The 21,946-nt window shown below is 37.1% G+C and overlaps 1 protein-coding gene across 1 annotated transcript in view; it reads right to left on the reverse strand.

Annotated features, from left to right (window-relative positions):
* Nucleotides 1-79: 79 nt before the first annotated feature.
* The window catches only part of LOC113234324 (talin-2-like), a 63,727-nt gene continuing 41,860 nt past the window's right edge, over nucleotides 80-21,946 (reverse strand). The window contains exons 3-17 of the mRNA XM_026469624.1: nucleotides 15,971-16,084; nucleotides 13,567-13,721; nucleotides 12,127-12,282; nucleotides 9,965-10,210; nucleotides 9,470-9,661; nucleotides 9,153-9,231; nucleotides 8,789-8,957; nucleotides 7,872-8,044; nucleotides 7,480-7,641; nucleotides 6,607-6,698; nucleotides 4,550-4,638; nucleotides 1,870-1,989; nucleotides 1,018-1,156; nucleotides 524-604; nucleotides 80-105 (exon numbers count right to left, since the gene is read on the reverse strand). Of these exons, the coding sequence (XP_026325409.1) occupies nucleotides 80-105; nucleotides 524-604; nucleotides 1,018-1,156; nucleotides 1,870-1,989; nucleotides 4,550-4,638; nucleotides 6,607-6,698; nucleotides 7,480-7,641; nucleotides 7,872-8,044; nucleotides 8,789-8,957; nucleotides 9,153-9,231; nucleotides 9,470-9,661; nucleotides 9,965-10,210; nucleotides 12,127-12,282; nucleotides 13,567-13,702 (1,860 nt within the window). The 5' untranslated portion in view covers nucleotides 13,703-13,721; nucleotides 15,971-16,084. The remainder of the gene's footprint in view (nucleotides 106-523; nucleotides 605-1,017; nucleotides 1,157-1,869; nucleotides 1,990-4,549; nucleotides 4,639-6,606; nucleotides 6,699-7,479; nucleotides 7,642-7,871; nucleotides 8,045-8,788; nucleotides 8,958-9,152; nucleotides 9,232-9,469; nucleotides 9,662-9,964; nucleotides 10,211-12,126; nucleotides 12,283-13,566; nucleotides 13,722-15,970; nucleotides 16,085-21,946) is intronic.

The following is a 21,946-nucleotide window of genomic DNA, read 5'->3' on the forward strand; positions in this document are numbered from 1 at the left end:
TCATTAGTGAATTAACAAGGACAACAACACACGTACAGGTTTTTGCACGTGTTGGTGTTTATACACAAATATGCATGTTCTATTCTCGCTTGCACATGTCGTCCCCTTATAATACGAATGGATCAGACAATATTGATAAAATGTAATATGAATAGTTACGACATAGGTAAACGGTTTCGTGCTCAAAGGACAGATGTTACTGTAATACCTTTTAGCAAAAAGGTAAATTTGAAAACAGCCTACTTTCTCTCTTCCCTTCTACTTTGTTATGCCCGAGATCTGATGTGATCTTTCTACTATGCAACACCGTGTATACCATTGTGGAATGCAAATAAACGTATTGAATACAATAAGACAAGCAGCGTAACTGTTCGGCGTGTCAGTGCCTGCCTTCGCTCGGAGCGTGGGCGTACGGGAAATATATTCAATATCATCACTTCAACAGAAAGACATCCACAGCTGGACATAGGCTGTTCCCAAATATCGCGATAGGTATTTTTAATAAGTAAAAAAAATACGATACCTTTTGTCATCTCTGGTAAGTTGGTAGTAATGGTGGTGATAGCTGCACCGACGGCAGTATGATCCACCTCCTCGATCGTGCCTGCGTTTAAACATACAATAAATATTATGTTTAGGGTTAAAAACTAAATTGCACCTACAAAAAAGTCGTTGAAAAACCAAATACAAAGACACGACGCAAGCAAATAGAAAAATTCGTGAGGTTCGCTGGTTCGTTTCGTGGTTTAGTTGGTATAGCGGCGTCTGGCACGGTAAGCTAGAAGACGTCGGTTCGAATCCGGCCGGATCGAAGCATTTTTTTCTGAGTCTTCGATCTTTGTATTAATAATTATAACAAACTAATGGGTAATTTCATAAAAAATAATTGAATATCAATTCAATAAAAATTTAAAATATTTCAATAATGTAAATACGCCTAACTTATGTTCGACAGATTCCTCTAGTACTCGGTGTTCTTAGACAATATCCATACTCAACAGCGTGCTATACACTTACCGGAGGTGAGAGTGACGACCTGCGCAGTGGCCGCGTTCATGGCTGCAATTTGTGACGTCACAACTTGCTTGTTTGTGTCCATTGTGACTTGCTTCCATTTTATCGAGGCTGCGTCTTGTCCAAGTGCCGGAAGGGAGGCCTGCAATCAAAGACCGATCTTAGTAAACATGTGTAAAAAAAACAACAGCAGAACAAAAAAAATGGTCGAACTTCGTCTCTTTTAATGTTTCTTGGTTTTCAATATAAAATTTCATTTCGGATTTCACCCCATTTACGATGTATTTTTGTGAGAAAGAATAGCCGATGTCGTCTTATGGGTCCCATCTATATGAATCATTGACTTACAATTATAAGGACGTCGGGTCCGCGCTAAAAAGTGTCCGAGCTTATAGGGCGTTAAAATCGTATACAGAGCGTCATTCACGCTTTAGTCTTCGTTTGTTCGACTGACAGCGAAGCAAGCAAAATTAGACAGTGCTGCGATGACATTACAATTTAAATTCAACGTTTTAGCTTTTTCATATTCCTTTACATGTTTACTACGTTTAAATAGGTTGACTTGGGACATTTTTTTCGTGGTTTTTGTATTAGACCCGTCGTCCATTTATTTGTAAGTCAATGATATGAATACAAAATTCATCAAAATTGGTTCAGCAGTTTAGGGGTGAAAACGTAACAGTTTGATACGTTCATGGTATGGTCCGGGGTAGTGGGAAAAGACTTTCAAGTGTCAAACGTAACGTGCTCTTGATTTTATAAATTAGAATACAACATCTGGGGCAAAGATGAATTATAAAAACGGTTCAAGAAAGTGGATTCCCCGTTTTTTCAAATCCTGTTATTAATACATACCCTGGTAAGCTCCTGCTCTGTCTGACGGATGATTTCACGTCCGGTGGTAATTGTGGAAAGCAAAGCGCGCTGTGGCTCCGACAGTACCGAAGTCACTTTGGTTTGTTGCGCCTGAGATGCCTGGACGGAAGCGAATACACGTTAAAGAAGACAGTCATGCGAGTGCGATCCGTACGAAGTTTGATTATATTTTGGATAACAGAGAAGCAAGAATATCCTCCTTATTAATGATAGTAATAAAGTGCACAGTCCAATTATCGGAACTCAAACTACTGTTCTGCTGTACTACGAGTACCAGATTAACGGTAACACAACGGGCACAAACTAGAATTTAAAAGACAATTACATGAATCTTTGCTAAAATTACAAGATATATATTTTAAATAATATGTACCTACACAGCCCACTTCGAAGACTGTTTCGTTCCATAATGAAAGCGTGAAACAAATGATATTATTTTTAAATTTCATCAAAATATTAATTTAAAACAGTACTTGTCACAGAAGTTCAACGACCGTTTAAACGGATGAGACTGTTGAGAATAATTATTTGTTTACCCATAAGAAATAACTAATTCACTAAGAAATAACTAAAAAACTTTGCGATCGGACTACATATTTTTAATGAATTCTTTAATAAATAATTAATAAATATTATTTTATATTAATAATAATAACATATTGTCATAATGTAGTACTATATACTTTAACATAGCTTCTAGATTTCACTGATCGAGTCCCACCTTGGGCTATGGAAACTAAAGGACATGTTATGATGACATATATAAATCAGGCGTTATATGTATATGATGCATTTCCACGTTAAAAACATAAACATGTTATTGTCTTTGTTTAACTCTCGCGTGCCGTCTTAAGCCAAAAGAGAGGGCGTTACATTGGTCTGTGTCAAGTACGGGAATCGAAAATACGTAACGTCATCTTAAATGCCAACCGTGTCCACTTCGCAGTACATGAGGTACATGACACGGTTGTCAAAGGGAAGTATATCAAATGTCAAAACAAATGTTTTTCCAAGAGTTTTATTGAATTATTCGCATGTATTGTAATAAAATGGACAAAAATATTGACAGTCAGAACAATTAAGTATTAATAAAAATTCGTCGCTGCAGCATCACGGGATGTGGCATTTAAAAAAGCGAAGATCGACCGAATGTAACATTGTACAGCCACGTATTATTTTTCTGTCTATAAATCACACAAAAGTCCAAATATCTTATGTAATTAAACATATTTAAATAGTTTGTTCATAAATCTTGCCAAATTTTGCTTTGGTTTCTTCAGATTGCCTGTTTGTTTTTATACTTTGATGATTGATGTTAACGATTATTTTGAGACAGTGTTGTTCTTGGAAGCGTATTATCGATATTATGTTATTAAAATAATTCACTACGAGGTTTTTATTATCTTATTATTATTATTTTTACTATTTCAAGTTTACCTACATATTAAAAAAGAATGGTTGGAAATCACACCGCCGTATAATAGTGCCGAATATAAACATTGAATCAAAGATCATCTTCATTTATTCGCTTCATTTTGAAGAGTCAAATATTAACATAGCTTTGAATGTAATTAGATTACATGATAATGCAATTCCATCATTAGGTTTATTAGTAAATAATTTTATATTTAATTTAGATTAAACAACACTCATTTACTAAAAAGCAAAAAGCTTACATTATTTGGAATCTGTTTAAAAATTTATCTATGAAAATATGAATTTTGAGGTTGGAAATGGATAGGATTTATATTTCAAAGTTTTCTCTTTTTTATATATACTCTCAAATTACAAATATTAATTTTTTCTGTGCAAATTAACTTTTCGTAATATTTGAGTATTTGTAAACGCAAAACAATAAATTCAAAATTTCATGTGACATTCCCGGATATTCCCATATTTTATAACCTAAAATATGCCCAAAAGGAATATTGATCAACTTTAATTAAATGTTTGCATGTCGATACTGATTTATCTATAGATTATGCTACGACACTAAAGAAATCCGCCATTTATTCGTTCAATTTTTGTTTAGGTATGCACGTTCATTCCGTAGTTAGGGCAGCTCCTTTCGTTTATTTTGTTTTCCATCCTCTAAGAGTGCCACACAGGTTCATGAAGTTTGACATGTGTCATTCTATTTAATAATCTATATCCCTATATCATAGGTTATTCTTCTCAGGTCTTTCTAATCAAGCTAAATTTTAATAGTATAATTGGGTTAATTTAAACGTAGTCAAAAAAAGGGTTTAAAGAAAAAGAAAGACGGGGAAAGAGTACCTACTTCTCCTGTTTGGAGAAGAGTAGAAAATCATACCCTGGTAGGAGACCCGTAGCTAGTAACTAATATTAAGGAATGCCAGCCATACAACACGTCAGCGTCCGTTCAAACGGTCAACACGCATGTGATAGTATACAATTCATGTAGTAATAGCTCATTAAGTACGTACAGACAGCGTCAAAATGTGCAAATTGTTTAAATTACGAAAACATTAGTAAATTAAAAAAAACTTGAGCTTATAATTCCGCGTTGGGAAAACTGAATTTATGTTGCATTATTCTCAAATTACTCTAATTGACTTTGTCATTTTGCCTCTGACTGCTGAATTATGTACACGTACACGTGGGTAAGAAAAGAAAGAAATAAAAAGCGTATACGCACTGAAGGCGGCGCGTGCCCGGTGATGATCTGCCCCGAGACGGTAGTCTGCTGCGCGCCGGTCATGTGGCTCATCGCGAATGGCTTCGCGCCTACGCCAAATTATACACGACAAATTATAACAAGCTGTGCTGGATCTAGAAGCAGTGTTAGCCTAGCAGCAGCATGTGCAACTTGCAAACAGGCACGGACATGCACGTCTCGAGACTCTTTGGATCACGTGCAAATATATATTACCTTTGTTGGAACAGTCTTACAGATTTTGGTTTTGAGCTTATGCATTCAATAGAAAAATGTAAAAAAATCCAACCTTCGGTTGAAATTTGTATTTATGTAATGTAACTAAAGATCAAATTCATGTTTCTTAAAACGTCATTCACTAATAATGCAACAAGGAAGTCATACCAAAATGTATTTTCTGCCTCAGTGGTTGAAGGTTAAATTTCTTTAAAACTTTCTTTACACTGATCTACTCAAAACCAAATATTCGGTTAAGAATTCAGTTATCTTATGGCATCGAATATACATACGTACATATAGGAGCAAAAGATAGAAACTCCCTTTTTCAAAAGTCGATAATAAATACACTTGGAAATCAACATACCCTTCTTTTTAACTATCGTAATGGGGTATCAAAATCAATCTAATAATGCTGAAGAAAAGCGCAATAAAAGCTTTCGTAATGTGAGTTTGTGCAACAAAAAATTAAGATATCGACGGAAGCTGCAACTCCTCAATTTTGAAGCAATTGCATCTCTAAACCAGTTACGTACAAACTAAATTTAATTTTAGTTCAGTGCATCTATTCTGTCTTATTTTGTTGTCGAATCCCTAGGTTTTAAACTATTTTGATCAGATGTAAAATAGTGTATATTTGTTTTATAAACAAACAAACGTTTCGGTTTCTTTACAGGCTCCATGGTTATGACTGACTCAGTTTGATAAAACATATACGTGAATAACAAATATACTTGATTTAGATGTTTATTTTCCTACAAATTTTAGTATTGAGATTTATTGTCAAATTTTTACAGCTCTTTGTGGCTCGTGGTACAAATGCATGCTGTCCAAAGGCGGGGGGCGATTCCTCGTTTAGTATTATCTCAAAATGGCTTTAAGTTATATTACTATTACCTATTTAGTTATAAAGCGACAGTGTTGGCCCGTCACTTTGAAATTAAATCGTATATGAATGACACGCCAATACAGCGAAATTTTGAAGATAAATTATTAATATAACGCAATTTTCAGGTAAAATATAACATAACGCAATTTTTCAGATAATATTGTGTTAGTTGTCAAGTGCGAAATCGAGTCGTAGACTAGAATGTAATGAACATTTTGTAATAATACACTCTCGGACACATAATTCGAGGCACCTTGCATTGTTATCCTTAAAGGGCAAGAATATAAAAATATAGTTATCGTCGAAGAAAAAGTTTTCTACGGTTTTTTAAATTCAAATTTTCAATAAGGACTTAAGGAAATGGCGTTCAGTATACCAGTTTCAAAGTTGCATTGCAAGTTCTTGATCAATCTAGCATTGTTTAAGCTAAGGGCACTTAATATTGAAAATGCAAGGTGGCTCGAATATACTCCGGGAGTATATAATTAAACTTAAACAACACTCTATTTGCAAAACCGACAAATATTTGCCGGCGTTAACAAAGTCCGGGTGCTTGCCTATCTCTGGTCGCTACTCCCTTGGAGTTTAAATTAATCGTTAACGACATAAATCGATCAGTCTGAAAACCGACGAGTCGTGAAGACAAATCGTGTCGTATATGAGGGCCTTTACATCTACGGGCGTAGACTAATTTGACAGTTGTAAACTATAATGAAATCTAGGTACTTTTTTTACTCTAAACAAAACAGACAGAAGCAATGAATCTAAAGTTTAATTTAGAATTTGCTCGAAAGGACGGTAATGTTTATAAAATAAAAAATGAATAAAATTTGTTCACAATCCCACCAGCTGGAAAGTGAAAATGTGAACGAGGATGGATCACGTCCGTCTAAAATATACCTGTCCATTCTGATTTTAAAATCATGCAACGTACCTTCAGCTCCAGGCCTCATGACGGCAGGTTTAGCGACGGACTCGGTGTTCACCTTGCCCGACTTAAACGTGTCGTGTTGGATGATGTTAGCCCTGTAACAATATGGAAGACGGGTGAATAGTGGACATCGAGTACATAACCAGAAATAGAGACGTAACAAGGGCCATTCATCCCTGGCAACTCAGCCGTCAAATGGGCCTTATATCACTTTTAAATATCAACTCTCGTTTGCGCTGAAATCACAAATTAGAAAACTGAAATAGTACAGCGCCAACAACTGACCTGTGTGTACGTCTCCGTATATTCCAAAGATATTCTGTATTTATTGTAATAAAAATAATATCTCTAACAATGGGGGCTGTTCAATTCGGTGGTGTGGGAAAAACAGCAAAACATCTAATTACAAAACAAACGGAATCATGTTAAACTGGTCGATTGAAGTGAAACAAATGACGACAGCCGTCAATTGCGTGAATGTGGTTTGAATGAACCTTGATCACATTTTCTTTGAATGTCCTAAGTTGACTTCCTCCTTATATTTTCTTCTCCCTCCTTGTATTACCCGTCCTATTAACCTTAAATCCCATCATCTTTATGTGTTTCCTCCCTTTACTAACATTTTGTGTGATTTTATTCGCTCCAATAATGTTATGCTTTAGTTTGTTGTTTGTCCATGATTGTTCTGTTTCACCTCAGGTATGACCTCCACAACAGCAGTTTGTCGAAGAGGTTCTTCCGAAAATAAATACCTTGCTGGTGCCTTGACGCTGGCGTTCTTGATCAATATTAACTGTCTGTTGTTCGGAACTGACACTGGCCCAAGCCTAGTGAACGTCATTATGGAAATAATACTAACGTGCTCGTGCTACTCACTTGGAGGGAGAGACGGAGTCCTCCAACATGGCGGAGCCTTCGTCCCCCTCGATTCCGAGATGCTCTTTCGCCCTCTGCTTCCGAACGATGATGTCGATGTATCCCGCGATCACCTGCAGGATCTGCTCCGCCTCTGTCGTCTGGACGGAGTAGTACTGGTCACTGGAACCGATGCATGATTATTAATATATAGTGGTGCTTTTCATGAGTGGTGGCCCTAAATAAAAATATGATCAAGCTATTACTCGGCAACTTAACAAAATTAAATTAAAATTTGTCAACTTATGTCTCAGGGTGACAGGTCCAGTGGTAGTGTCCCTCGGATCTTTGCGATTTAAACCAGGCGCACGAATTGATCGTCCCGTCACTTGGTTTTATAAAAAATGACTTACCTGTAATCTCCGAAATCCAGTGTGAACGTGTTAGGGCTGGCGCACCAGCGCCGCACTGTAGTCAACGGCCAGGTCTGCAATATCTCCTTGGTCTTCTCGTCCAGACGCAGCACCGAGTCTTTGGTCACGCCGAGCAGACGCGGCACTAGCTTGTTCTTGCCTTTCATTTTCTCCTGTAACCAAATGACGTTGTTTAGATTAAGGGAGTTCCTGGCGCCAACGAAGGGCGTATTTATAACACAATACTAGCTACTTACAAAAGAAGACAGCAAGTACAATTAAATTTGAAAACGTTCAAAATTAACCGTTGTCTCGCTTCTGCTATATTCTAAATTATTTTTTATACATTTATTGGAACTTTTTATCATTGTCCAAATTACACTTAAACCTATCCATTTCGTACATGTCAGCCCCTGTAGTATATCCACATTTTGCTCTCCAATTCGAGTGATAAACTGGCCAAATTTTAAAATTTTATCATAATAGTTGACGTGGCGAGTACGGTGACGTCACATTTTTATGTCATCGCAATGATTGCAAAAGATCAACACATTGCGAAACATGGCTGCAAGGTCACAGCTGATTTTAAAAGTTTTGACAGTTCTGCACAGTAAATTTATCAATGTAAAAATTGAGCGCGAGAAACGGGATGAAAAGAAATAATAAAACAAAATTGTTTTCGCGGCGATAATTAAACGATAAAGATATCTATATACGCAATCTCATATCGTTGTCCTTGTCCGTCAAAATGTGCAACAATAGTTCATTACCAAATAAGCAAACTTAGCTTTATCAACTGAAATAAATATTGTCATGGAGAGGCTTATCACACATATACTGCCATGCTACAGCCACTGATATAGCGTTCTCTAAAGTAATCTCCAGCCCTGCACTAGCATGTGATTGACAATACAGACCTTGACAAGGAAGAAAGCGACGCCATAAGTCTTCAGATCCCTGGCACTCTTGGTGTACAGCACCTTTGCGTCGAGCTCGCTGAGGCCAGAATGCTTGCGGTGCTCTCGGAATACCTTCTTTTCTATGCCCTTCACCTTCACGTAGGAGGCCGGTAGGAATTCTTTCAGACTGTAAATAATTAACCAGGGTTCTTTACTGCACCATTTTGGTGGGCCAGCGGGTAGCACTGTGGGCGTTAGATAAGGTGTTTCTGTGGACTAGTTGGGGAAACTTTTATTATTAATATTAAATTAATTTAACTGTTCTGGTAGTCATAGTACAGTGAATCGACTAGTTTTGACATCAGATAAAAGGCATACTCACTCTAAAAATCCAGTCGTGTGTTTGTCTTCCTTGTGGTCGCCGAACTGGATCTGGCATTGGATGCCGGCGAACTCGCAGGCTGTTTACAAAGTATGTTTTAACAATAAATATTTCAGCTATGCGTCGTTAGGGTAAGTTCCGATAAGTCGAACACTTTAACTAATTTGAACTATTTTTAAAAGAGAATTTTGTGCTCTATCTTTTGCTATTTAAAACGAATATTTGACCATTTGTCACGTAGCCAGTTTCAGTTAGTGGACGGCAGAACACAACAATAGCTAGCCGTTATAATTACAGTGGCCCGCCCATTCGCTCACCCTTGTCATGCGTGACGGGGTGCGTGCCGTCCAAGATGGCGTCGCGCGCCTGCACGTACAGCAGGTTGAGCTGCACGGGGTCGCGCGAGTCCACGTTGCGGTCCGAGAAGAACAGCTTGCGGCGCAGCAGCAGCGTCTCGCACACGTCGATGCCTTGCTCGCGGAGGGTTTTCGACGGCTCCACCCAGTTCACTGGCAACAAATGTGGCTATTGTGCAGGACAGTTGCGATGTAGTAATCAAACCCCAGATCTATTATAATAGGATTCCTTTATTCCACAAAAGCCATAAATTTAAGATTTGATTGTAATAAAACGCAATCGGACGCCGAAAAAACAGTATGAGCAACAGGAAATGATTTAAATCGCGTATATTTGTTTTTTCAAACAAACCAACGTAACAGGTCCCATGGTCACGGTTGACTGAGGTGGTACAGTCTTCAACCAGTTATGTCTAATATTAATGCAAACCACCTATTAGATAAGATAAGACCTACCTTCATCGTCGGTCCTGAGCTTCTTTCTTAGCTGTTCCATTTTAATATCGCGATCCTTGTCCTGGTGCTTCCTCTTCAAGGTCAGGGTGCCATAGTTGGGTTTTTCGCAAGGGTCGGGTTCTTCCTTTTGCTCTTCGCGAACCAGGCCATACTCGTCGTAGTTGGTGATGCCGATCTTGGTGCAGATCACCACCATTAGGTTGGCAACGATCTGACTGTCGTCGACTAGGAGGGTTTTCACAGTTCCTGAACAGAAACAATACGTTTAGTCCATAATTTGGTTACATGTTGTAAAACTACTGATCAATAACTCAAAAGGACTGCTAATCGCGATACAAGACTATTTTAGGTATTTAGTACCTATCGGTACGCCAGATGTCGCAACGAGTACCAAATCATATAGTTTAACGAGCTGCAATCTATTAAAGCTACTTCAATTTCTAGTGATAACAAACAAATTAACTAGATGGCGCTTATTGCACGGATTTTAATGGATACTGCCTGCACGGACTTGTATAATTAATCTGGACTGCGCACTAAGTTACTAAAACGAGCCGAGTGAGAAGATTGAAAGTAGTAATGCGATTCTTTCTAATAGGGTGTTCATTCATGTTTCAGCCAGCCATATTGTTTTTAACTTTTTAATATTTACAGAAAATGTGGCCGCTTATGGATGGCCAAAACTACTAATATTATTTCATAACACATATTAGTGTACTTATTTGATATGCTACTTCTTAGTAGAAGGTTTCATTGTTGATATATTTTTTTTGTATTATTACAGTAAAAGCATATTACCTTCAAGCTAATTTTATTTAGCCAAAATTTAAAAAAGTGAATAGACTAGACACTACGTAAGATGATTTTATTTAGCGTTGGCAACTTGTTAGACAAGGACAGACCACTACTTCGAGCTATCTCACGTGACTTGGTTTTTTACTTTTACTTAAAATAAACTTTAACATTATCCAAAAAGGTGTAAATTTGTAATATTGGTATATTGAAGTGCGCGATCCAGTTTATGAAATATATAAATCCATGACTGCCGGTTATTCTTTTATATTGTTTAGGATTAGCGTCATCTACCCACATTAGGAAGAATTAATTTATAAATTAGTTTGTAACATACAATGCCATCTATTGACACGCATGTTTGTCAAAGTTCCGAAAACAATATTAGCTCATGATCAATATTTGAATAACATTACGAGAAAAAAAAAATAACATTTTATATTACATATAAAAGTCTGTTAATAAATCACTGGGTTAAAGAGAAATTAAAATTGATATCCACGACCATTTACATAATATAAACTATTTTCAGGCTTATTAATCAGCGCTATCGAGATATAAAACGAAATTTTGACCCTTTTCTGAGTTACAATCTGTAGTATGGAGATCAGCAGTCGCATGAGTTCATGGCGAATTACTTAGATTATTGGGTCGTGCCAATCTTAAGATGCAAATTTGTAGCTTTCTTGTGAAACTTTGGTATATATATATATAATACACGAATGCATTGCAATTTCCTATAGAAGACAATAATTTTCACCAAATCCATTGTGATCTTGAGCTGATGCCAAAAAACCGCATTCAATTTACTTTTGTAAGAATGGTCGTCCGAGCTATGTAGAATTTAAAGACATTTCCCGTTTGTATGAAGAAGTCTGTTCTAGTAGCAGTTAAGGTGCTCTAACAGTTCGTCCAAAGAAGTACTGCCACCTTATCTAAGCACTAATGTGAGCGTTACTGGGTTCCGGTTTTTGAGGGTAGTGGTGCTGCTAAAATTACAAGCACATGGTACTTGTCAACTTATGTTTCAGGGTGACGGGCGCGGCAGTGGCCTTCAAATATGTGTCATTTAAAGGCGCTGCAATTATTATGGACAGAAGTAAAACCGACCTTCAAAGTTCATGGAATTACATCAATTTGCCAAGTTTTATTGAAGTCGGGCAACGGAAAGTACGCGAAAACGGGATTCATCCCCTAGTTTGCTACTCTTAGAGGTGGAATATTTTCTTCCAATTTAAATGGGACCAATAGACTCTCTAAGCCAACAAAAAAAAGAATCATCAAAATCTGAGTAATCCCGTAACAAAAAATACAGTCGAATCGAGAACTTCCTCCTTTTATAAAGTCGGTTAAAAAAGTCTTTAACTAACCGTCCAACATCCTAACACGCAAATTTCTCGTTTTCTTATTGTACTCCAGTACGTCTCCATTACGCAGCATGTAGTAATCAAGGCTGCGGGAGGCTTCCAGCCAGATGCCTTTCTTTGGATCTTCTTCGGAGGCGAGGAAGAGACCGTATTCTTTTGCTGTGGAAGAAAAAAATACGCTATTATACTCCGTTAAATTTAGCTGATAAATACTATTATTTAGGTATGTTCGGTTACACCAACGAAAGTTACATTGAAAAGTAATAAATAGTGAGTGACACCACGCCTTTTCGCCATTGTTCGTGGGGTTATACCCTACTTAATGAGTATTATTATTTATTAATAATTTCAGATATTACCACGATGTTATAAGATTGATTTGAATTTTAAAATTTTAATATGGATTTTCATCAAGTTCGATATGTGTCATTATAATAAAGCAAAATTTTAGAGTATAGTTTTGAGTACGGTGTTTCTAAAGGTGGATGTACGCTTCATCGCACCGCACGTTCTGCATTATTTAAACGGCGGGAAGCCAGATAATACACGCCATAATTAATGACTTTAACAGCATTGCCACAGCATTTTAAAAATAAAATTGGTACGGCGGTGCTGAAAGTTACAAGAGCCTGGTAGCAAAATGTTGATTACGTCACAACATTTGGTAAACTGAACGAAATTTATAGGTGAATATAGGTAAAGACACGGAGTTGAAGGTCTTTGTCCAGTTATGTATGTGTACTCCTTGGTCTCTGCCTTACGAGTCTGAACCCAAAGTCAGAGGTGCAGGACCGGAAGGCGGCGGGGTTGATGGCGAGATAGCAGCGCTACTGCATAATTCCGCGAATTAGGTACTGCATAATTGTAAACACAACAATAAGTAACAATTTTTTCAATTTTATTTTTTATTATTATTATCATTATTTATTTTAGACTCTCGTCTCTCCCAGGGCCTTAAAGATTAGTTTTGAATTTTTATTATTATTATTATTGTTCTTCTCTTGTTTTGTTTATATGCGTGTCTGTGCCTGTGTAATAAACAGTTTTCATTCCTTATTTCAACAGGTATAACAGCAAGTTATACTCGCGTAATGAGAAAAATGAATTTTCATCCTATACACTCAACACCAACTCCGTACCCGTGTAACTTGAAAGCTAGTCTTAAGTTTGCAAATGAAATGTGAAATTCTATACATTCCTTCTCACAAAAATCAGAACTTGAAACCTCGAAATAGGTTTCACTTAAACTTCAAATCGGCTTTTAAGTTACATGACTAGGAATCTGGTTTTTGGTCAATCCAATGTGTATTCATAGTTCGGCCTATGTCTTCCACCTCGTCACTCTTTCTGCTCAGAATATCAACGGTGCTCATTATGTAGCATATATACGACTACACAATGTGTCCACTTTTCGGTTTTATTTAAACCGGTTTCAGAACTTACAGTCATTGGAGTTGGCTTCGAGAATCTTCTCCCTGATAATACGGCAGGCGTCGTAGACGGTGGTGGACGGCTCAAACTGGATGGTCTTCACCACTTTGCCTCCTTCGAGGGATATCTTCAGCGATAGGTTCGCCATTTTGCTTAGGGAATGGGCTCTGTGGAAGAAATTTAGACATGCCGTCAAAACTTTATTCCAGGAAATTATATAGGAAAGTTTTCTGAATTTTAATTGAAATTGCTTAGCAGTTTATCAAGATCATATATTTATTTACTTAAAAAGAAGACCAACAGCTTAAAACTAACTTAAATGATGATAGTAACAATTGAGAGCCGATTACAACTCCTCACAAATAGAAGTATAAAATAAGGAACCCTGGATTAGCAATTTAACTAACCTATTACATAAATCATATCTCATTACGTAAAACGTAAAAATACATGCAAGCCTGCCTATGCAAACAAATGCCCACTCAGTGCTCTCCTCGCCGAAATCATGCTCGTATTGAAACGATCCAGATTAAAAAAATTACATACAATATGTTAAAAAATTATTGATTGCACGCCACATAAACTCATTTTGCCTGTTTCTTAAAGATTTAGAGGAAACTCACAGTAATATTTGTGATAATAAATCCGGACCGTTTAGTGAGCCCGATGCGATTTTTATTAATAAATTAATATAACATCATGAGAATAAAGGCTAAGTGTTATGTCAGTTTTGGATTCCATTTAATAAGCTGGTATTGAAAAGTGGCAGGCAGTTTTCAAAATCCTCTTTACAATAAGAATACTTTCCCGTAAATATTTAATTTAATGATGTGTTTTTTACCAAATCAATGATTACTTTCAAAATGGGCTGAGTGTTGGTTAAATTAAGTTATAATAAATTAACGGTGAAATGTCATTTAATTTGTTTGAAAACTATTCTGCCAAATCAGTACGGTAACAACTGCGCTCCGATTGGCCAGCCCGAATCCGAAACAATTGACGGGTGTCGTCAATCGTTTCACTTTAAATGTTTTTCCCGCGCCACCGAATGGAACAGCCTGCCATAGTTAGAGATATTATCTTTATTACAATAAATACAGAATATTTTGGAATATACGGAGACATACACACAGGCCAGTTGTTGGCGTTATACTATTTCAGCTTTCTAAGTTGTGATTTCAGCGCAAACGAGAGTTGATATTTAAAAGTGATATAGTGCCCATTTGCCCAATGAATTGCCAGAGATGGACGGTCCTCGTTACGTCTCTAGTTCTGGTTATATACTCGATGGCATAGCATAATGAACTGTGAGTGGCGCTGCCACTGCGCCACTCAGGCACTCTAAGGGTCGTATTCCATAACTCTACTCAACGCTCCAGTCAGGATTTGAGCAGACTTGAGTATGATTTGAAGCACTGGAAATACGACCCTAATGGCAAGGACTTGAGTATGATTTTCAGTGCTCACTGCAATACTCATGTCCTGACTTGAGTATTGAGTAGAGTTCTGGAATACGACCCTAAGACATAAAGTTGCCAAGTCCCGTGTGCTTGTAAAATAGTGTTCGTATAAACAACCTGTGTATAGTGGCAGTGCGTTCCGGAGTGAGGTTGTTTTCAGGGTTGAGGGAGTGGGTGCTGGCTCGTCGTGGCCGAGGCCTCTCCTGGCTGAACGACCGGACCCGCGGTCGGCCTTGGAATGAACCCTGTTGACGCGCATTTGAGATTAGTTTATTGTTGACAACGTTTTGGGTACCCGGATTGGGCCAGTGTGGACGACAATCCCTCTGCTTAGAGGAGAACCGTGTCCAGCAGTGGGGCGTATAATGGTTTGATGCTGACGACATTCATGTGTCAGATAAGTATTGTTTTTTTAATTAGCAAATTATTACAAAACGGATGTAACAAAATGCGCGAGGTCAATTTCAAAGATTCCGCTCTTGTTCTCATTGAATCTTACTTTTCTTTCAAAAGGGAGCATTCTCTACAAAACCAAAAGGTAAAAAAAACCGTACGAAATAAAAATTTAGATATAACTCAAATACAATTTCATCATATTTAGCACCAGTCATGTACCACTTGCGATCCACATTAAACTTGACGCTTTGGAGCGTTCTTAACGTAAGCGGCATAAAATCGAATTTAAATCTTAAGTATCAACCTTTTCTTAATCCATTTTATTAGTTTTTTTAAATTACTTATCGAATACTTTATTATTAAGGGTGTAATATGTCCGTCTTTATTATATACACTTAACTCATCGATATAACGAGACTGACATGACCTCAAGATACGACTATCGCAAATAAGCTACTATTAAAAAAAAATGCCTAAAGTTACTCTGACCAGAAGAAAATTTTCACTAGTATATTTCGTTTTTGTGATCTGCAAATTGATAGAATTAAGTATGTACGTACGCTTCTGGGCGCGGTCAGCCGGCGCCAATTCTGCTGTAGAGCGCTTTCGATGCGCGCGCGCAGGTTACGTCACGATTCCGTCGGCGTTTGCGATGTGCACGGGTCACTTGCCACCTGGGAACAACGTAAAAAAAATTGTACTCGTATATACCTTAAAAAGTATGTATAAGTATATGTATAAGATAAACAAGCCTTAATAAGGCCAATGGATATCGAGTGGTATTTATTTAAGCCACTTCTACCAGGACTAACCCACTTTCCACATAAGAGCGTCAAGATTGGTGGTAGCCTGTGTGAGTGCCTAACTCGTAGTGGGAGATTGAATATGTCGATGACGACAGGGGTTATACTTAAGTACTACCAGTCCAGATGTAGCCTACTTAATTGTATTGTACAGCATGTTCCTGAGCCCGGACTCTGTCATCTCAAGACGGCACTTGTAATATCATTACCGCATGGTAGACAACCAGTATTGTCGAATATGTTTTACTTTTAAATATAACGCACCTTAAAATCAGAAAAAACTCAACTTTAACGTTATTGAAAATGAATTTAAATTTGAAAAAGCGCTATTTTCGTTTAATGGCAATATTGGTTTCACCGTGCTATACGTATTTGAACACAATCAATTGGAAAACATTGGTTATATGTGCATAGCGTTGAAAGCCTAGAATTTTTTTCGAAATATTAAAAATAGGGCAAATACACTACAGTCTAAGACGAAATAAAACATAATTATTGCAATTGCGGCGGAAGCGACATATTAAAACGCCATTTGTAACGACGTCGTTAAGATTTCTCAATACAAGTGTTTCGTATTATGACGAAATGCTTGGTAGTCAACACTCTCTTTAAATCGCACATAATAAAATGACGCGATTGTAAATGTTTATTTTTGAGACACTGACAAAATAAACGTAAAAAAGATTTGTTTTTTTTTTTGTGAAGTAGGAGGCAAACTACTATTATACTTAAGCTATTGTATTGTATTTTAATTGTAATTTTAATTTTATGTGCAATAAAGAATATTTCATTCATTCATTCATTCAAACAAGCAGACGAGCCAGTTGATGGGAAGTGGTCATCGTCGAGCATGGACATCTGCAACATCAGAGGAGCTGCTCATGCGTTGCCAGCCTTTCAGAGTCCTGTTGATACGCTTTTTGAAGAACCTCATGTAATAGCGTAAAAGAAATACTTCAGAAGGGAAACCATTCCCCATCTTGCAGGTTTGAGGAAGGAATGAACGGTTTAGAATGCCAGGCGTCAAGAATGTGGGGATGGGCTTTACTCCTTTAGCGGGACAATAATGATAAAACTAATATATAATAAATCATCGTTACTACGATTATACAACTATAGTCTGTCATTTTTGAAGATGGAGTAAAATGACAGTTAATTGTGCAAAAGTGTTGCCCGCTTGCAAACTGCTAGTGATAGATTCAGTCGATAAAAATTCTATCGACTGAATGTTGGTCATGCTTATGAAATAAATAGCCGAACTTGTTTCATTTGAATCGTCATCACCCATTATTCGTACAACTACTGGGCACAGGTTCATTTGAGCCGTCAATTTTTGTAAGTTTGTATATACATACACTACATTTAGAACTATTATAACAATTAATAATACGAAGTTGAGACAGATTTCAAAGTTTTTCATCTACTATAGATAATCAAATCCACGTGTTCTTGTTCAAATGTATGTGAACAAAAATTGATTTTGTTATTTGCAATAACGCAATTAGTAAATTATTAGAACGTCTTAACATTCACTATTCAGACATTTAAGGCAAAAGTTTTACCTTTTTCACAATCTATCGATAAAACTGTCAACAACAAGTACATTTTACTTTTTACATTTTATATTATAATTTCATAAAAATTGCAAATCCTGCAAATGTCATTTTACTCCCACTTCAAAAAAGATACATTATATAATAATTTATCAGGAAAAAATCTGACAGCGGATATGGCGCGGAAAAACACACCAACTCAATTTTGTTCTATGGTTATTTTAACCAATGAAAAGCTCAATGTCTTAGTCACAATAAAACTTACCACATTACGAATACGGCTATGTATGAAGACAAAAATGAACCATATAGGTTTGGGTTACTATTCTCGAAAAGCACCGATATAATGCAAATGAACGTCAGATTACGAAATGCCTAACGAGTCTGCCGCGTCATCTGAGACACTTTTTATTGTGAACTACAACTGTATAACAATTGGCCATTTGAATGTTGACACCGAGACTGCTTCCTGTCACCAATCCATCTGTCCATTTATAAATAGCCGCAGGTGCCGCATATGTGGCGGCGATCGCCATGTGTTCGGGACACCACGTCCCGAAATAAATGCGCTGTTGGGAACTGTTACAATTACCAGTTCCTGTTTACTACTAGTTTCTTTTTCAGTGCGACTCACTAAAAATAGACAATGGGAATAATGGTTGGACAAAATTACTCCAAATAACGTAACATTGTAAACCTATCTAACAATACTAACGGTGGATGGTGGTGGAGCTCCTTGTGAAAGTTCATTCAGGGAACCTCTGCCACATATCTATTTCTGCCGCCAAGCAGTAATGTGAGCATTACGGCGTTCCGGTTTTATAGGGTAAGGGTGCTGGTGAAATTACAGGCACATTGGAATTGTTAATTCATGGCTCAGGGTATCGGGCGCAATGGTAGTTCTGAACTATGAGTGGCACTGCAGTTGCAGCTATATGCACTGCAGTTGCAGACAGTGGTCTCTTCATTGGTACATAAAAAAACCTGCACGTCGAAAAAAGTTCACAACACTTGGATAACGTGTGAAGTCTCCGACCCGTATTGGACCAGAGCGTTCACAAATGTACTATCAAAGTTGAAGTCTTCCCAGACCTAAATCAGTTTTTTTCTTTAAAGTGGAGATTGTAGCTAACCCCGTCGTTCTTTATTTTACTAACTTTTGTTTGAGTAAGCCTTTTGTTTATTGAAAATATGATCCAGTCCTTAAAAACGCCATTGGCTGAAACGATCAAGTATGCTGTGGGTGGCTGATATTGATCACTTGTCTGCACGCAAAAAGAACCCTTAATGTGGTAACTGGCCGTAACGCGAAGACTTTGCTCATAGGATGTAACTTAGAAATCAAAATCTTCGATACATGCTACGACAGGAATTGAGAAGCAGCCGTTCCCACAATAGATTATATATCGCATACATTCATACTAAGTAAAATCCTTAGCATACGCAATTTCATGTTTAGAAATCGACATCGTCTACCGACTGGAGGTTATAAATAAACCGAATCGGGAGCACTGATCTATAATAGTTAAAATTCGTGACGTCATCGTCAGCCGTTTGCCCCTGCGTCCTTCGTCTATTATTGTTTTCACTAATTAGCATCGTCACTCGTCACCAAGACGTAGAAAAACGATGTCAATTGATCAAGTTAACAGGATAAGAGCGGTGGTAATTCAGAAGGAAAAATTTCTCAATGGAGAAGCCGGTAGATGGAATTTCTGTGACATCGACAACTTAAATTTAGTAATAATGCCTCTACTTTCTCGCCTACTGCACTCGCTAATAATGGGGGGAAAACATTATGACGAAACCTAAACGTTGCAGAAGGTTCACAACTCTCATAACCCTCTCCTTAAAGGAGATCAGGGACCAGCACTAAGTCGTATAATTAGTTGTTGATGATGATGCTGGTTATATACTCTCGGACACATAATTCTAGGCACCTAGCTTTTCAGCATTAAATGCCTTGAGCTTAAAATTTTGAACAAAAAGTATTATGCAATTTTCAAACTGGTATACAAAACGTCATTTCAGTTAAAAATTTGAATTTGTAAAACCAGGGAAAACTTTTTCTTCGATTATAACGTATGTTATCATATGTTATATAATAATATGTTGTCTAATTCTTTTTACTTTTTATATACTTTTTATTATTATTTTATTTATTTAAACACTTTATTGTACCACAAAGTAACTTACAAATTTTCAGAAACAATTTAAATATTTGTGTACAAAGGCGAGCTTATCCCATAAAGAGATTTCTTCCAACTAACCTTTGAAAATCTGAGAGGAAAGTTGGTTTTTGGGGTGGCACTAAAAATAGATAAGTAAAGAAATGAAATATACTATACTCAATAAATACACAGATAAATTTAATAAATCAAATGTACATACGAATATATATATATTAAGTAATATATACAATACAATATAAACTTTTTATATACAATAAGTAAGATCAGTAGCTGGAGTACGGTCTGACCTTATCGTAGCAGCCTGTATACTCTTATACCTATTTCGTGCCTACAGGTACCAGAGAGACATCGACGTCGTCTCAACGTCCGACTGGAGTTTATAAATAAGCATTGGGGTCACTGACCTACAATAGCTGAAATCTGTCTGCGTGTGCGTCTACGTTCTTGGTTTCTATTGGTGTTTTCACTGATTATTGTTGAAGACAGAATTTGCTTACAAAGACAATTTAACGGTATCAACAATGACGTAAAAGTGTTTTTTCTATATTCATTTCAGGCAAACGCCTTTGAACATAGTATGATTGGAAATGGAAGATACTTGCCAGGAAGATTTGTATTAATTCACGCCTTGACATAGCCCACATTTTAAGCAGAGTTGGCACAAAACATTGCTCTAAACGAAGTTTGGTTTCTTTGTTGAAAATTGTCCTTTCTGAGATCACATCGAGAAAGTACTTATAAACGCTAGACTGCGCAGTGAGAATAGGAGGGCTTCGTTGAAAGAGATTTGCTAGGATCGTGCAAAGTGGCGATAGTTTCTGTCTAGGTCTGTGGAAATCCAAAGGCGTATGTACATATCTTCCAATTTGTTATACGAGTGGTTGTACTCCGTATACTAAAAAAAAATTCACCGCCTTGTACCGCAGACAGCGGACTGAATTCAATTACTCAAAACTTTATAGTCGTAATAAACCCATCTAAATACCTAACAATTTTCCATATATTGAAGTATTAACATTCCGTCTCAGGGCCTGCGCGTGTTTTTATGCTAAACGCCTCCATAACCGCCCCGTTATTACCATGGGGGTTCTCGGGGTGTTTTTAATGAACTCTATTTTAGAGTAAGATCTAATATATCTCTGATGGTGATAATTATGAACCGTTTTAGAATCTATGCGTTTTGGTGAAAGGTGGTTTAGTGGCGACACAATGGAAAAGAAATTTATTAAAAGGCTCGCCATCTAAGAAGATGATCGAAGCAACGAATGCAATTGAAGCGAAGAGAAAGGTAATCCTCGGCAGAAATCAAGAAACTAAACTGGGATCTTAGCTTTATGTAGTTGATATACCATCAATAACATACTTCCGCGTTCCTGATCGGGTCAGTTGGCTCAAGTATTTTCCAATCTCGACACTTTCCATAAAAAAATGTCAAAAAACTTACGAGGTAGGCAAGATGAGTTTGTAAGGATTGATACGAATGGAAGAGTCTGCCATCTAACGGCGATGAGCCTCTCTATCCAATGCCTTTGCCAAGTCAGGACTGTTATTAATATTTTTTAACAAAAAATAAAGCTGTATCTAATCTACTGTCATCGTTTCAACGGCAAATCAATTTTATCAGCCTAGTGCTTTGCGTTCATAAGCTCTTCTAATGTGCAGGTGTCGCGGTGCAAGATAGCCATAATTTGCGGGGAAATACCACAATGACACTGAATAAATAAACTAAAATAGAATATCCAAAATCTATGTCTACTTCAATGTTGGACTGGAGCATTTAGGTACAAAAACAACGAAATTAACTCCGCAAATGTATCCACAATTAAGAAGACTAATATCGGCTTCTGAACGTAAATCATGACACTTCTACCGTTTTGGATGAAGGCAGTGACATTTCTGCTCTCGCTTAAACAAACACAGAGGGGGATGTGCAATATCAAATTGTTCATGTCCGATGCAGTGGGCGCGTTGTGACAGATTCTGTACGG

Source organism: Hyposmocoma kahamanoa, unplaced genomic scaffold (genome assembly GCF_003589595.1).
Source record: "Hyposmocoma kahamanoa isolate Upper Pololo Valley unplaced genomic scaffold, ASM358959v1 83, whole genome shotgun sequence".
NCBI lineage: Eukaryota > Metazoa > Arthropoda > Insecta > Lepidoptera > Cosmopterigidae > Hyposmocoma > Hyposmocoma kahamanoa.